This window comes from Zootoca vivipara, chromosome 3 (genome assembly GCF_965207765.1).
Source record: "Zootoca vivipara chromosome 3, rZooViv2.hap1.1, whole genome shotgun sequence".
Taxonomy (NCBI): domain Eukaryota; kingdom Metazoa; phylum Chordata; class Lepidosauria; order Squamata; family Lacertidae; genus Zootoca; species Zootoca vivipara.
In genome coordinates this window covers 36,367,965-36,385,678 of record NC_142586.1, presented here as the reverse complement: position 1 = coordinate 36,385,678, position 17,714 = coordinate 36,367,965, and the positions used below count along the sequence as shown (strand labels likewise).

Below are 17,714 nucleotides of genomic sequence, written 5' to 3'. Positions count from 1 at the left end.
GAAGTGTTTCCATAGATTTTTGTCTTAAAACTTGAACTGAGGTTTGGTTGTGGGCATAGTTCAATGAGATTAGCAGATGGAGTGTAGGTGGGCTACCACTTTATTTTATCAGACAGTTCTTGCATTCATGACAGCAGAGAATTGTTCCTTTTGCTTGCTTCCATTCATCCCATGCCAGAAGCTATGGGTTGGAAAGTTCCAGTTTGTGCCAACTTTGCTGCTGCACCATCAAACATTAAAGTCATGCAGGAGGAGTTGACTTGCCCAGCAGTGCTGTAGTAATTAATAGAGCCACCTGCTATGGCTTCTTTTATTGTGCTGAATGAACCAACAGGAAATGGGAAACAGCGCTTAGTGTGGCATAAAAGCAGAAATTCCAAAGTTGCAGGGAAACAGTATACCCTGTGTGAACCTGGAACTGTTTGTCCAAAGCACCAAGAGCCATTGTTGCATTATATATGGCTCATATATATATATTATATATGGGTGAAGATTCTGTGATTCTGAGAAGCCAAGAAAGCCTGGTCTTTCCAGAGCCAAATGCAAATATGGAGAAGCAGTTGGATTTTCTAAATTTTAAGAGCACATTTCCCAAATTTGAGAAATTTTTGCTCTTAAAGGGATATTGACTAACTTTCACATGGGGAGATATTATAGAAGCATGGTATAGAATCATAGCATTGTAGAGTTGGAAGGGACAACAAGGGCCATTTAGTCCAATCCCCTGCAATGCAGGAATCTTTTGTCCAATGTAGGGCTTGAACCCACGACCCTAAGGTTAAGAGTCTCATGCTTTACCGAGCTACCGAGGCAGTATAAACCAGTGAATCTGGAAGGAAGTTTGCATTTCTCCAAAAGTTCAAAATCCCAACCTTTGTGGAAGAGAAGCTGGATGTGTGCATACCTGCAATATTATGGAGGGTTATAGCTGCAGTTTATATGTCAAGTTAAGTTTCACCCAAAAAAAACAACCCACCCCAATATGTTTGCTTTCATTTTATTTTACACTGAAAAGTGTCTCCTAGCTCTAGGACCGTGAGAGTGGATGAAGAGAAAGAGACCACCATGAGAGTTACCTGGCAGCCTGCACCTGGAAAAGTTGTCAGCTACCGTGTAGTTTACCGGCCCCGTAGAGGAGGAAGACAAATGGTCGCAAAAGTGCCGCCTTCCTCCACCACCACCGTCCTGAAACGGCTCCAGCCACTGACTATGTACGACATCTCTGTCATTCCAATGTATAAAACTGGTGAAGGAAAACACAGAAAAGGCGAAGGAACAACAGGTACATTGATTTCTACGCTGCATGAATGTAGAGAGTTGTGTGTGTGTGTGTGTGTGTGTGTGTGTGTGTGTGTGTGTGTGTGTGTAAATCCATTCCTGCAACATGTACAGGGTGAGTCTTTTAAAAGAGGCCCCATGGAACATGTGTACTGTACTCTGTATCCACGGGGTCTCTTTTAAAGGACTCACCCTGTATGAGCATTAGCAAGGCTGCCAAAGACTGTAAATGTTAGTTTACGATGTCATATTTTGTCATCTGTGTGTGCGTTTACAATATTATTCTAGCTGTTTTTAAACATGCTCACTATCTGCTCCCAAAGTGACATGGGAGGGCCAACCTCGTCAGATGTGGTATAAGCTGCTTGTCTCCTGCAAACCACACAAGGATTCTGCTGATCTCTGTGTGAATTCTTGGTTAAGCCCAGTGACAGAAAGGGAGATTAGCAAAGTGGCACAAAGAGCAAACAGGGAATTTATATGGGATTCTTTTGGCGCACATTTACAAGCATCTTTATACCTCTTTTTAAAGTACTGCTTCCTGCATACCTTATTTAGCAGTATGGGAAGCTGCTTGACGGTGTGGCAATTAGAAATTACGTACTTGGATTTCTAACTGTTTTGTATGGAGTTTTAGTGGTGCTCAGAACTTTCAATCTGAGCCAGAATAATTCAGTAACACTTAATCTCAGGAACATTTTCAGTTCCAGGGCTCCACAATGGAATACGTATAAATTATGAATAAAGGACAGATAACTTGAGCAGGTTCTCCTGGTAACCAGCCCTTAATACACACCTGGAGAAAGTATTTTACAGAGCAACTTCCACAGGGTCTTGAACCCTCACACCTCTGATCTTAGAAATTAAGCGATGTTTATGTTAAACTTCTATTGAGGCTGCTTCAGCCAAAGAATGAATGAATGAACGAATATTTTTAAATGGCTTTCCACTAGAGAGCTAGGTTTGATGCCCTTCTTTCAGAGGCTCTGATTATGAATGATCATAGGAGCTATTAATAGAGCGGCCTTTTGCAGTAAGAGTGGTTTGAAAGGATGTTATAATTATGTCTTGCTATCAGTGAAACAGGAAGTGGGTTCACATTATCTAAAACTCTGAGTTTAGCACAAGAAGGTGCCTGTTTCATCCCCTACTAGAATCCTTGGCTTTTGCTCTTTGAGATTAGATTGCTGCCCTTTTAGCTAAAAAACAAACAAACTGCAAATGAGATAGCATCCAACCCACCAGGAAAAAATGGCTCAGGAAGGAATCTACCGTATTGCTTGTTAAACCAGTAGTATATTATTCCAGTGTTCTTTAATCTGCATTGGCTGCACTGCTTGCCAGTTTCCAGATACAGTGCGAAATTGATTATGAGTGTTAACTAGCCTTAAGGTGCTCTAAATGTTTTGGAACTTTAGAGACTGGTTCTCTGCTCCTGTTTCTCTTGGCATGGCAATGATTAGGTCATCTGAATTGCTTCAAAAATTAGAACGGTTGAGAGTTTTGTGGCACCTTAAAGGCGAACAGAAAACATAAGAGGTCACAGATTAGAGCCCACTTCACATGAAGCATAGAATGTAACAGTTACAGTCTGTGACATTTCAATGAAAACCTAAAATGTATACAACTTTTTAAAGTAATCACTTATAGCAGCTATAATGAGTGATAGCACCATCTCCATAGCTTTGCTCATTTAACAATCATAATGTGTGTCTGTGGGGGGGGGGGCTATGGTGGAATCCATTTGGTAATATTGTGCATATGCAGGGGCTTTTGATCCAGTAGAGGGATCTGGTAATAGAAGAGAAAGGGAGGGGATTTTTCCTTTTTTTACCATATCTCTTTCCTCCTATGCTACATTCTACCCTGTTCTGGAGGATCCCTCAACTCCTTGGAACCAATTTTCTTGGGCTGTTAGGACAAAACATATAGGTGCATTCACTTTTTAAGAACTGAAATGAGGGTTTTATGGTTGAATATAGCAAACACTTAATTTCTTGGGTGTTGTTTGACTGTTGCAGCTTCCCCATTTAAACCTCCCAGAAATCTGCACACTTCTGATTCTACGATGTCAAGTTTCCGCGTAACCTGGGAGCCAGCCCCTGGTGAAGTGAGGGGTTATAAAGTAACTTTCCATCCAACTGGAGAAAACAGGCGCCTTGGAGAATTAATAGTTGGACCATATGACAACACTGTTGTATTGGAGGAGCTCAGGTATTGCCACTCATAATATTTTTCCTTATCAGTATTTTTTCCTCTATAGGTATTTTTCAGTCTCCTGCATCTCTTTCAGCATATAATACCAATTATATCATCCTATGTTTATTTTTAAAGTCTATTTCATTAGATGCCAAAGGCAGAAAGGCATGGTAGATATACAATTCAAATAAATGAATTAAAATATGACCCTCAAGAAAGCTTGTAAAACCTTTCTGCTAGGTCTGTAGTAGTTGTTAGCTTGTCTTGATGGTCAAGGTTGACTCAAAGCTAGGAGATATAGACAATATAGCTATAGATATTCAGTTGTAAGGACCAATCTCTTGCTTCAATAATAGTTTCTTACTCAGTGCCATTTTTCTAGAAAAAGAGGTGCCAGAACTCACAATGAACACCTCCCTTGTTCTCTTAGAATGGCAATGGCACTCACCTGAGAGGTGCCGGAAAGGAGTTCCTGTGAGAAAAGACAGCTTTAGATTTCAGCTCCTAAAGACTTACCCTGCCTTAAAAATACATGACAGGAAGAATCATTGTACTTTAGTGTAGTGTTTCAAGAAGTCCCAGGTTCCAATTCACACTTGGTCACAAAGCTTTTTCGAAGATCTTGGGCCAGCCTAACCCACCTCATATCCTTCTTAGGGTAAAATCAGTAGGGAGGGAGCCATGTATTCTGCCCTGAGCTCATTTGAGAAATGGCAGAAAAAAACCAGAATGAATAAATCTATAAAGGTGTCAATGTGAGCCATCCATTCATAGTCTAATTTGCTTCATATATGCATTTAAATCATGCAGGGCAGGTACTTCCTACAAAGTCAATGTTTTTGGAATGTTTGAAGGAGGTGAAAGTGCACCACTGATTGGAGAAGAAATGACTACCCTTTCTGATACTGCTGAGGTGCCCTTTTTAGCTGAAGGTAAATATGGTTTTAATGAGAAGCCCGTTTCTTATTTGGATATTCTAGTTGTAGATCTTTTATAAAACTGGTAAAGCAAACTGTTTTCAACATAATTAATTGATACAGTTATTTACTTGCAGGGTTAATTGCAAAAAGAAAAGGCTGCTTTTCATGAAGACCACTTTTTAAAGATAACTTCCCTCCCCGTTAGTTTCCATCTTTATGAAAAGGCTCTCTCTTGTTTGTCAAGACTTTTAAAAAGATTATTGCCCCATTTCACATTATAGCTATGCAGACTTATACAGTTACTCATGCATTGTCAAATACATGATACACACGCACACACACACACACGTACGTACACACACAGAGCACTATATGGAGTCAATGAGCAGCCCATATGGTGCCACCACTGTCCTTTTCTCTGGAAATTAGAAAATGCTGTGGGAAGGATTTTGAAACCTTTCACAGAATTCAGGGCAGGCACAGGCAAACTTGGCCCTCCAGATGTTTTGGGACTACAAAAACTCCCATCATCCCTAGCTAACAGGACCAGTGGTCAGGGATGGTGGGAGTTGTAGTCCTAAAACATCTGGAGGGCTGAGTTTGTCTATGCCCGATTTAGGGTGAATAAAATTTGGCCAGGATCCAAACAGCTATTGTGTCCAATGATTCCACCCACTGAATTTTTTTAAAAAACGTTTTTCTTTGACCTATGTGGTGAATAACATACCATGTTTGAACATTCCCCTAATTTTCAAGAGGCTTACTCTATGGCAAGTGTTTGAAAAACTCAAAGCAAACATGGATATCTGGAATTACTTTCTTCGGTTCTTTGGATCCAGGACTGTTTCTGCATTGTATCTGCTTGGTAGTGCAATCTTAAATCCATTTTCTAGGGAGTAAGCCCCAGTCCACACAGTGCAGCTTCTGAGTAAGCATGCATAGGATAGCACTGTAGAATAATTCACTGGCCAAGACTGAAACATTGTCAGGAGGTATATAGTAAAATGGGAAATTGTAGTTAACTCCTCCATACAGAAAATGAACAATGTGCTGAAACTTCACAGTGCCTCCCCTCAAGAGGGTGTGGGTGGCCATGAACATATTTTCAAGAAGTGAAACTTGAACAAAATTCATAGAACAGGCATGTATGTGTGTGTAGCAGCGGGGATTGCATCTAGCAGTGTTAGGAAAGGCCCCCACCCCCTCTCACTTGCAGGGCTTTTTGCAAGCAGCCTTTCAGCCCAGCAGCTCTTGCGTGTGTGTGTGTACTTTGTAAACATCTTATGTTGCATGGTTACATCGCAGGCTGGAAGGCAGTTTGTTAAAGCCCCACTACAATGCCACTACAAGTGAGAGTAGGACTTTCTTAAAGCCTTTCAAAGCGAAGCAGCAAGGGCAACAACAACCATAGACAAGACCCATTGGCCACCTGACTGACATGATAAGCTAAATGCAGTCCTCACCTCCATCCTATGATTTGTTTTTGTTTTTTTGCAAAGTTCTCTTGCTCCCTGCAAAAGAGGCAGAAAAATGAATTCCTCCTTTGAAGGGAGTGAAAGAAATGCAGGGTTCATTAATTCCATTAAAGTCACTTATACTGAGTTATGCTGTGTTCCATTCTTATGGAGGAAAGAATACTTTTGAGAATGGAAAAGTCCATCCTTTACAGGAGGGAACCCTTGGATCCAACTCAGTAGGTACAGTCTGGCTAAAATTAGGCATTTTTCAGTCTTATTTATTCTTAGGGGGACAGTTAAGCATATGGGCTGCTATTTGACTAAGTTTTACTTAGAGTAGGCTAATTGGAATGAATGAACATGACTTATGTCAATCTGTGTGGGTCCGCTTTGAGTAAAATGTAGTTGAGCACTACTTAACTCTCTCCCATTGAAATGAGTGCGCCCTAACAAGTTCCTGATGTTGGCAGGATAATACCCCGCTTAAATCATTGCAATTTCCCTTTATTCCTGCAGTTATTCCCTACAATCTGAGATGCTTTTTTTTCTTTCTTTTTTAAATAAATGAGGTAAAGTGGCAGCCTTTATGGAAAATTGTGCTCATAAAAATCCATATGCTGCATGTATTGTATTAAAACATATAGATTTTCTGCCATGGCTTTCTGGTTGGAGGCTAAATTTACAAAAGATTTGATGGCATTGATATTTCCAATGTTTAAAATTAAGGCCAGACTCCAGACACCTGTGTGTGTTGCTTTACATTCATAATTATCAGGGCTTTTCTGGTCCCCTCCTCTCACACAAGGCTCTTTGAATCCTGAACAGTGTTAGCAAGTGCATGAACTTCAATATATACCCTATTTCATGATTTATGATTGTGTTGATTAAAGACTAGTGTTGTATTTTCTATGCAGAAGAGGATCATGCTTTTAAATCCTCAGGTACCTGGAATAGTTCTATTCATGAATCTACAGTTTTGGATCAATAATGTGGAACATAGATGAAATCACTCTGATGAGTGTGCCTGATTTTACTCAGTGAGATTTCTTCCATGTAAAGACCAGAAGCTATGATGGCATGAAGCCAGAAGGTTTTGCTGCTGGTAACATGATCTGCAGAGGAAAAAAGGAGGAAGAGCACACATACACCCATTCAAATGGATAATGAAAGGATCATTTAAACCCTTGTGTCTTTCTGCTTTGTATAAACACACTGTGATTTTCAGCATGTAGAAAGCAGTTCTTATTTTTATCCTACAAGTGGACGGTCCCCAATATTTTATTTACTTTCTCTCTGAAGCATTTAAAACTTTGTATAAATGTTTGTTTTTGTCACTTCTGATTCTTTTGTGTCTATGTGTGTTTCTGTATCTTATACGTGTTGTGTTCTTTCTCTTGTTGTGTTAAATGTGTAAAAGTCTGCACCATCTTCATTAACAGACCACAAAACAGTATAAAATTAATTTCATCATTTATCTCCACATATTAAGTATATGGGCTAATTTCTAAAGATTCTTTGATTTTATCAAAGCTCACACATATTTAATTGGAGAAGATGTGCAATTTTGAAGTAGTCATTGTCATTGGCTATCTAACTTAAGTTTATTTAGTTGTTCAATAATTTAGGTGTGTTGATTCTCACTGCACTTGGGCCCAGGCTAAGTAATATTCTAATAGATCATGTCAGTGTTATGGGCAGTGCTCACCAGAATATGCTTCACAGCACATCTTTTAAAGCAAATATTAATAATACATAATCTCGGAAGTGTTATTGGTAGCACTATGGAATGCTCCTAACGACTTTAAGTTCCAATGTATATAGAAGAACACTAGTCAGTTACTTAAGCCATGCATGCTGGACAATGTAAAAGAGGATAGGATAGAGAACAGCTGTTTGTTTGCTGCAACTAACACACTTGTATTTTGATTGCTGTGACAGGCCTGGAATGCAAAACCAAAGCAGAAGCAGATATTGTGTTGCTGGTGGATGGCTCGTGGAGCATTGGCCGGCAAAATTTTAAAACAATCAGAAACTTCATTGGTCGCATTGTTGAAGTATTTGACATTGGTCCCGACAAAGTGCAGATTGGTAAGCCTGAATGTCCTGAAATAATTTGGGGGGTGTTGCTGTTTCGGGACCTTTGGCAACTAAATTATATTTCTCTCCCAGCTCTTGCACAGTATAGTGGATCTCCTAGAACAGAATGGAACCTCAATGCACACAAAACCAAACAGAGTTTGCTGGATGCTGTTGTCAACTTGCCTTATAAAGGAGGGAACACCCTCACAGGTAACATTCTGCTGCTGAATTCCTCATAAGGTACACTGGGGAAATGAATACAATGTTGTATGGTCTGAAAAGATTTTTTGTTTTGAATATATTATACTGACTTTATAGAGTGGACAAAGAAGTGTTCCTTTAATCTCCTCAGTTTATCTGCTGCCACTCAGTCTCTTCAAACAACACTCCACAGAATCTCTTCAGAACGCTCCCCCAATTTCCTCGGCCAAGACCTTCAGTCCCCTATAGTAGCCCTTAAGGAACAACAACAAAAATGCCTGTGCTACAGACATCTCACAGGGAGCATCACTGCATAATCTTACTCTGTATAAGTGATCTCCAAACTAGGAGTTACCAGGCAGAAAGTTGTCTTGCCAGTGCAAGTAGATAAATAGGTACCACTGCTGCAGGAAAATAAATAACATTTCCGTGTGGGAGCCAACACTCGTCACAGTGTCCCATTTCACCTGAAGCGCAATGTCATCCTGGCCACATGACTCGGAAAACTGTGGACAAACGCTGGCTCCCTCAGCCTGAAGCGAGATGAGCACCACACCCTATAGTCAAGTTTAACTGGACTTAACCATCCAGGGGTCCTTTACCTACCTATGAGTGGTAACCATAACAGCTGGAATGAAGTAACTACTTAGGGCAAAGCTTAAGTGTCTCTTAATGAAGGTACCTATCCTACTTTAGGGAGGTTTACCCTCTATGCTGGAATCTGTGGCTAATGAACAATGGGTACCTGTGTGTGCTGTGATTTCAGGAGATGCTTTGAAGTTCATCTTAAGCAACAACTTTAAGACAGAAGCTGGCATGAGGCCCGGAGCTCGCAAAATTGGTGTCCTCATCACAGATGGCAAATCACAAGATGATATAGTTGTGCCATCTCAGTCACTGAGAGATTTGGGAGTGGAGCTGTATGCTGTTGGTGAGTATTATGTGGAGAGGTGGGAAATATAGAAGTTGGTTGGAAAACTAAATCACTCATTTTCCTTTATACAAATTGGGAAACAGTCTAATGAACATGCCTAGGTTATTTTAAAATGTTTTAATTTTGTCACCTTTTTAAGGTATCAAAAATGCTGATGAGAATGAACTGAAGCAGATCGCAACAGACCCCGATAACATTCATGTTTACAATGTTGGAGATTTTGGCCTCCTTGTTACGATTATTGATGACCTCACTAATAATTTATGCAATAGTGTAAGAGGTCCAGGTATGTTTCTCTTTCCAGTTTCGTTTTCAACTTCTTTTTACCTTTTATATGATGCCTGCTGCATTTTCCTAAATTATTTACTTGGAACTTTGTTTTTGTATTACCCCCATGGTGTGCTAGCTGTTAAAACCCCATCTGCTTTCTGCAGCTCTCAGGTAACATCTGAAGCTCTGGATCATGTGAGAAGTAGCAGTGTGGCAGCCCTTCACACATGCCAGCATTACCACATTTTCTGTGAATGGGGAAATGCTGAGTGATAGCAAGTCATATGATGGACTTCTCCCACATTACCCAAGTCACCAGTGTTTAGTTTCACAGTCCAGGAAGGAGTTGTACTGAACTGGTGACTCCTTCACAAAGTAATAAGAGAAAAGTTCCTTGGGAGGAAAATATATTCCGTAGCTGTTTTAAGACAGAGATACTCAGGAGCATCTGTTGGCATGTTATTTAACAAGATAAAAGGCCAAATTCAAATGTTACAACAAGTCCTGCACAGAATAAAATATATGAAATAACATTTCCTCAGCATGTCATTTGTGATTTTGGCACATCAATTGGTTTTTTTGCTCTGAAGTTTTTACTGGCTGCAGCTTCTTAGTGCATGGACTTAGGTTTGCCATAACATCTCAAGTTTGATTACCACAGATTAAAGAATGCATCATATTTTACTATAAATTATTTTATGCATATGAATCATATACATTTCAGTTCAGTAAGTAAATGGATCCAATACTTAAGTAAAAACAAGTTGAGTTGACGTATATTATTGTTTTGCATTTCCTTCTTTGGTAACCTTCCTAATGAAGATTTTATAGTACTGTTGCTCTTTTTTTTGCTTTTTTTTGCATCACAGCTGATTTGGCACTACCGCCAACCAACCTAAAAACCTCTGAAGAGACACCTTATTCCTTCAGAGTATCATGGACACCACCTACTGAGAGCGTTGATAGATACAGGGTTGAATATTATCCTGCAGCTGGAGGCGCACGAAAGGAGGTCAGAACTGGACATCCAATTTTATTATTTTATTTATGTTTGTATATACCACTGGCTTCTCCTGCAGTGATTTTGCAGTGGCTCTGCTCCTTCCTCCTGGGCCGTGTCCAGGAAGTAGTGCTGGGGGATAAATGTTCAGACCCCTTGGCTCTCACTTGTGGGGTGCCTCAGGGCTCTGTCTTCTCCCCCATGCTTTTCAATATCTATATGAAGCCGCTGGAAGAGATCATTTTGGGGTTGGGGGGTTGGGCTGGGTGTTCACCAGTATGCGGATGATCCCCAGCTCTACCTCTTTTAAATTGGAACCAGTGAAGGCAGTGAATGTCCTGTGTGAGTGTCTTTACTAGAAGTTGCTTTTGTTCTATCAGGGCCAAGAACAGAGATAAAAATAGCAGTAGATAGATTTATGCACAATTATGTCTCCTGTTTCTTGTAGGTCTTTGTAAGTCGTTCGGAGACGACTACAGTTCTGACTGGCCTCAAGCCCGAAACAAAGTATGTTGTGAATGTATTTTCTGTGGTAGAAGGTACCAGTAGCATACCTCTAGAGGGCGATGATACGACTTGTAAGTGTCAATTCAAATTCAATTAAGATATGTAATAATTCATAAAACTTCCAAACTGTTTTTAAAACAAAGTTCTGAATAGAATGTTTGTGGGAATATGGAGTGGAGATGAGAACTCCAAGCATATAAAAAACCTCTATGGATATTTTTAAAAATTGCAACCTCCTTTGTAGATAGACATTACCTTACTGAACAACAAAATGATTCACTCTGGGAACTGTAGCTCTGTGAGGGGAATAGGGGGTCTCCTAACAAGTCTCAGCACCCTTAACAAACTACAGTCCCCAGGATTCTTTGGGGGGAAGCCATGACTGATTAAAGTGGTATGACTCTACTTTAAACATATATTGAAGAAGGAGCCTAAGATGAGAAAGAGAACATTGGGTACTTAATATTCTATGATAAAAATCCAACAATTATAAGCAATATGATAGGAGACTTTTGGTTTTTCAGTCCGGAGGATAGAGTTATGAAAAGGATGAGGGCCAATCAAGCTGGGTGACCCTGAGAGTGTGATTCAGCTTTGTCAATATACAGTTCAGATTTACCAATTTGGGATTGTGGTTGTGTAGATTAAGTCCAGAACAGATGAGAGAAACTATCCCAGACAGTTACGTGTATTATGCTCTCATAGGATTAAAACATTGTTCACCAAAAGTCATGTACAGTTTGTGACCCACTAACCTAAGTTCAGACTATTATCTAAGCATTAGAACCTGCCAAGTACCTAACATCTCCCCTGTCCTTACAAACCTTGGGAGACTGCAAAAACAGGAGGTTTCTTAAGCCCTGTTGGGTCAGTATGTACAGCTGGTGGGCTGTGTTCAAACTAGTTGGTTATAAGTTGTGCAGGCCTGGTTTACTGCAAAAAGAATACAATAACTAAAAGCTACTCCCCAGCTGAAAGTTCAAACATGTTTTCAAAAATGAAGATGTAAATATGTTTATGGACACAAATAACTGATTTGAATCACATTTATGGTTCTGCAGTGCCAATCCCTTCAGTCAGAAACTTGAATGCGTATGACATCACCTCAACAACAATGCGCGTGCGATGGGAACCTGTCAGTGGAGCTACTGGCTATGTGCTGCTATATGAACCTGTCAATGCCACAATACCAGCAACAGAGAAACAGGTAACAACATATTTAAGAAAGAGAGACAGACAGACAGACAGAACCTGGATTTGCTTCTATATGCCAAAGCAGTGAGGCATTTATTTTTGTGTGTGCATAGATTATAAAATAAAGTAGTTTGATTGGAAAGTTATATACAAAATGATATATCAGTCAGGAAGTTGTAAATACATTATTAAACATGGAAACTGATTTTTTTTTTAAAAAAAATGAATGTAAAGTCCCAAGCATTTTGTTTTTCTTTCTAGTGGCTTCTTCTAAACTTCCTTGTTTATTTTTCTCTTTTTCCAGATGCGCGTTGGAGCATCAGTGAATGATGTACAGCTGGTTGACCTGATTCCCAACACTGAATACACTTTAACAATTCATTCAGCTTTTGGTGACCTCATCAGTGATCCACTCACCACTCAGGAAGTCACCTGTAAGAATAACATCTTGCTTGTTCTACATTTACCTCCTCTTGGTTTAGAAATGCCATGCTTCAGTATATTAAATGTATACTGTGATTTGCGTACAGGCAACTTCTCACTTGCCACTCGCGCACCACTGTGCACATGCACAGCTCTCATGAACTGGATGTGCTGCATGACTTTGTTGAGGCTGCTGAGTCTCCCTGCCTAATATCTGACTTGTGGGGTAGCACAGCAAGAACAGCAACAGCCACTTTCCTGTGCACTAGCCATTAGGAGGGGAGGCTCAGCAGTCCTCTCCAGCTCATGAGGGGCCCTCCCTGGAGCCCAATGAGGATGGGGGGGGGTGTCTGCTCGTGAGCTGGAGGCACAGCAGGGCTTTGTTGAGGCTCCCCACCTAAAAGCAGGAAAGAAATGCTTTGCCGCACCTCAGTTGTTAGGCGGGAAGGGTCAGCACTCTCAACAAAGCCCTGCTGTTCCTCTGACTCATGAGGAGACTCCCAACAGAGCCCAAAGAGGATGTCCTTGTTGGGCTCTGGGGAAGGTCTCCTCATGAGCCATGAGGACTCTACAGGGTTCTCCCCACTTATGCACATTTCACTTGTGGATGTGGAGGGCCAGATACATTTAATGTATTTTAATGTGTGTTGGAAGCCGCCCAGAGTGGCGGGGGGGGGGGGACCCGGCCAGATGGGCGGGGTATAAATAAAAAATTATTATTATTATTATTACCCCTGGGTAAGTGAGGTGTTGCCTATACATAGTTACACTGTCGGAGGAAGAGGAGTGCGGGGGGAGTGCACCGCCCCTGGCAGCGCGATCCCAGTGGGGTGCCATCGCAGCTGCCACCCCGCCCGCGCTGGGCGCCAGACCCCTGCAGACGGTGTGCCACGCCCCCAGGATGCGCACCAGCCCCACCCCCTCCTCCACTCCGCCCCCGGTGCCAGAGCATGAAGCTCCACCACTGCATAGTTATACCATTACTCAGTTATTTAGACACATTCTAGGGGCTTGGATTATTCTCACTGAAACCCTTCCACTAATACATAAAACGTGATAGTGCTACTGTACCCATACAGTGCTTAGAACTTGGCTGCTAAAAGACAATCACTGTCCAAAGATGTTGTGAAAAAGGCACATACCATGTTATTCTCCATGGGAAGCCTTTAGATATGGCTGTTCATATAGCACATGCATAAGGCGTATTAGGAATAGATGATAGTTCTCCCCCCCCCTCTGGAGAATTGAAGGCTTTTATTAGAATAACCATTTCTTATTGTATATATACTTGCCCATTTTTACCTTCCATAAGCATGTTTTTCTGGTTTACATATTGTTTCAATAACTTGTAAAATCTGTTTGAAAGCTGGCATTCTCACTTCAATTCATTTTTTTATATGAATGTAAAAGTTACATGGACTAGGAGATTTAAAGATAAATTTTGCCAAAATATAAACCTGTTTGGGGGATGGCATTTAATATTCTTGCCGATATGTCTGATTATTCAACAGTACCTTTAAGTGGATCAAAAAGCCTGGTGATAAGAGATATTACTCACAGCAGCATGAGAGTCATTTGGGAACGTGTTCCAGGGAAAGTTCGGAAATACATATTGAGATACAAAGCAGCTGGGGAAGATGACGTGAAAGAGGTAGGTGAATTTTAGCTAATATGTGAAGATAGCTAGCTTAAGTGGAGTATTAAAGCATGACCATCTGCAGCAGCATTATTAAGGAGCGATCAGATGCCTGAGTTCCTGATATGTAAAATTATTTCCCCTCTTAAACAAATTTAGATTCTTTGGTTTCAGTGGTACTGAACCAACATATATGGCAGGCATCCCCAAACTTCAGCCCTCCAGATGTTTTGGACTACAATTCCCATCTTCCCCAACCACTGATCCTGTTAGCTAGGGATCATGGGAGTTGTAGGCCAAAACATCTGGAGGGCTGCAGTTTGGGGATGCCTGATATATGGATTGTTCTTCTCTTAGAAGTTAGCACTGCTAAACCACAGGATTCTTATGTCATAAATACAAGTGGTAGAAGAGTGACAATAGCTAGCATGTGTGCTTTGGTTGCAAAAGGAATAATTTTTTAAAAAAAATAAATAAAAATTGACCAAGGAATATAGAAAAAAGCTATGTGAAGCCAGCTTTTTGAGGATACAGGGCTGAACAGCTGTGAATATTGTACCACAGCAAGACTGATGAAGCAGCTTGGCAAAAAGGACCATCACGAGCACTCATTAAATTGAAGGTTGGGAAGAGTTCAGGGCTTTGTCCTTATAGCAGCCTTCCCCAGCTTGGTCCCTCCATATGTTTTTGGACAATAACTCCTGTTAGCTTCAGCCATTGGGGAAGATGGCCCTAGAACACGGAGAAGGATCAAAGAAAATATATTCAGGTTAACACACTTTGATGCCGTTCATTTGTAAATAAACAGATTAGTACAAAGTTCACCACAAGTCTTCAGTGATATCTATCCACCAGGAATAGCTTTGTGAATATAGTCCTAAAAACATGGAAAACAGAATTATGAAAGTGATGTTGTAAGGAGGAAAGCAGCATTTTAATAAATCTTTTTTGTTTATGTCTAGTTGGAATTGGATCCCTCTCAGACCAGCACAGTTCTCCCTGATCTTTATTCAAAAACACTCTATAATGTTGAGCTCGTTGCAGTATATGACGAAGGACCATCTATGCCAGTAGCTGCAGAAGGCACCACTTGTAAGTCAAATCTATTGCTTAATAGGTTTTCTTAGATCAGGTGTGGAGAACCTTTGGCCCACCAAATGTCACTAAACCAGAACACCCACCAGCCCCAGCAAGCATGGCCAAGGATGATAGGAATTGTAGTTCTGCAACATCTGGAGTACCAAAAAGTCTCCATAGCTGTGTTAGATTCTTAAAGAAATGTAGGGTTTAAAATGTTGAGTTTTGTAAAGAGTAACGGCCTAGACCAGAATGACTCTAGAGGAAGAGACTTAGGTTATTCTCCTTATCATCATCCTAGGTGGGAGGTGCCAGAAGGAAAACATGAAAAGATAAAGCAGCAGCTCCCATCTCTACAGTATATGTAGCAACCACAAATTGGGCAGCAAAAAGCATGCTGCCATTAACATAGGAACTGTATCCACCAATGAGATCATGGATTCAAATCCAGGCAGTATCCTTGGCAATAGCTCCTATCAGGCACACTGCCAGAAACTGCATTGATTAATTAGCTTCTCTGGCACAGCATCAGGATTAGCATAATGCCCACTGTGGTGACTAAACAGTGTCTTTGGTACAGCTTTCCTCAGGTATATTGTTGTGAATAGTGCCTTTGGTTCTCAAGGAGAAAGCTGCAAAGGATCACCTTTTTCATTTGCTAGTTCATGCCACTGCCCACAGGCATGGCAGACTCACATAACAGTGGGAGGACATTTTGTAGGGCACACCTGGCATGAACTTTTGCACCCCAGATCACTTGGAGGTCTGGTGTTTAGGACTCATGAGGAACACAGGGAAAGAAAACACAAAGTTGGATGTGCAGTATGGGAAAAGCAGCAACACAAATAATCTGGCAAGGACCAGAAACCTGAAGAGGTTTCATAAAGGCAGAGAAAAGGGCCAAAGGGGACAACATAGAATTGGCCATATCCCAGCCAGAACACTGTGGACACTGTAGTCCGTGTACACCAAGCCCCTGCACACCCACCTTAACAGAGTTCACCTGGGTAGGATTGTTCCAGTACTCATCTGCAGCGCACCACTAAGTTTATAAAGGAAGCATGTTGTTGAGACAGCTTATATCCACATACAATCTTTATAGATAAAAATCACTGTGATTGTGTTTCTGTGACCACCCCTGTCTGGAAGCAGTTAAGATGTGAATAGAGACTTCGTCACTGGCACAAACATGGGGTGGGTGGGGGTGGGGGAAGGATGTTGAACAGATAGAGAAGTGCACTATGGAAGATGAAGAAGAGGTGTTAAAACTCCTGTTTCCATGCATTGTAGTTTGAGTGAAAATGGGCTTGTTGAGCTCCTCAACTATCCATAGGCCCCAGGCAGATTTTCGGTCTTGCCATATTCTGATTCTGGCCATGGCAGATGTAGTGGCATTCTGCAATGTGCAGACTGTGGAGCAAAAAGACCTGAGCCTGACAATCCTACTGTAGTAAAAGAGTCTGTGCTGTTCTAGAGAAATTAAGGATTTCACCCTATGAGTATATGGCATGTAAACTGTTCTATACATTCCCCATGTGGTTTGTGTCCAAACGCCAAACACCTTATGTGGTACATTAGTCTCTGCATATAACCTTGCATTTCTAGTGATGTTTAGTTTGCAGGATTTTTTTCCTCTTGTGAGGTAATTTCTTACTTTCCCCTTCCTGACAGTACCGGTACCAGCACCACAAAATCTAAGAACTGATCAAGTAACCAAGACAAGTTTCAGAGGTACTTGGGACCATGGAGCACCTGATGTAGCTCTCTACAGAGTAGAATGGGGACCACCTGGTGAAGAGAAGCTACAGGTAAGAATTTTTCAATAACCCCAAAATCAATCACTTTAAACCCTTTTTGTGTGCTTAATGCTGTTTGCTGGAAATGTTAAACTGGCCACTGTGTTTTCTAAACTTTTGATACCTAGGGAATCGGTTTCTTCATTAAGTCTGGAGACACATTGAATCCTTTTGTATACAAAAGTGACTGTATGTGTTCTCCTCCTTGCAACTATAGATTAGCTCATTTAATATTGCCTCCTGGCACCCCATCTTCCTCTTTATCCAGTTAGTGAGTTCTCAGGGATAGTATTGCACTTTTTGTGCAATGGTCCATTTGGCGATCAATTTTAGTGGATAGTATGGTGGGGTTGCACTGCTCGCTTAACCCCCCTCTGCCTGAGTTGCTGCTGTGTGCTGATCTTACTGCCACCTCTTCCCTCACCCTCTCCATTTCAGTGTGCAGAAGGAACTTACTTGGAGGGAGGTAAAGTGAATGATCCCCAGCAGAGATTTAAAATCGCAGAACATGCAGCAAAGTAAAGCTGTTAGATCTTTAAAATAAAAGGTAAAGGGACCCCTGACCATTAGGTCCAGTCGTGACCGACTCTGGGGTTGCGCGCTCATCTCACATTATTGGCCGAGGGAGCCTGCGTATAGCTTCCAGGTCATGTGGCCAGCATGACAAAGCCGCTTCTGGCAAACCAGAGCAGCACATGGAAACGCCGTTTACCTTCCCGCTGTAGCGGTTCCTATTTATCTAC

General features: G+C 41.2%; 1 protein-coding gene across 14 annotated transcripts in view; it reads left to right on the top strand.

The window, feature by feature from the left end:
- COL12A1 (collagen type XII alpha 1 chain) overlaps positions 1 to 17,714 on the top strand; it is a 113,658-nt gene that overhangs the window by 42,800 nt on the left and 53,144 nt on the right. For 10 of the 14 annotated variants that reach the window (XM_035109590.3, XM_035109592.3, XM_035109593.3 and 7 more), the window contains exons 15-28: positions 1,016 to 1,282; positions 3,300 to 3,492; positions 4,288 to 4,409; positions 7,793 to 7,942; positions 8,024 to 8,143; positions 8,901 to 9,065; positions 9,208 to 9,354; positions 10,208 to 10,350; positions 10,787 to 10,916; positions 11,907 to 12,052; positions 12,344 to 12,473; positions 13,974 to 14,113; positions 15,061 to 15,190; positions 16,847 to 16,983. In XM_035109590.3, the coding sequence (XP_034965481.3) occupies positions 1,016 to 1,282; positions 3,300 to 3,492; positions 4,288 to 4,409; positions 7,793 to 7,942; positions 8,024 to 8,143; positions 8,901 to 9,065; positions 9,208 to 9,354; positions 10,208 to 10,350; positions 10,787 to 10,916; positions 11,907 to 12,052; positions 12,344 to 12,473; positions 13,974 to 14,113; positions 15,061 to 15,190; positions 16,847 to 16,983 (2,120 nt within the window). The remainder of the gene's footprint in view (positions 1 to 1,015; positions 1,283 to 3,299; positions 3,493 to 4,287; positions 4,410 to 7,792; positions 7,943 to 8,023; positions 8,144 to 8,900; positions 9,066 to 9,207; positions 9,355 to 10,207; positions 10,351 to 10,786; positions 10,917 to 11,906; positions 12,053 to 12,343; positions 12,474 to 13,973; positions 14,114 to 15,060; positions 15,191 to 16,846; positions 16,984 to 17,714) is intronic. The other 4 variants (XM_035109599.3, XM_060272543.2, XM_035109600.3 and 1 more) reach the window with 1 other exon arrangement.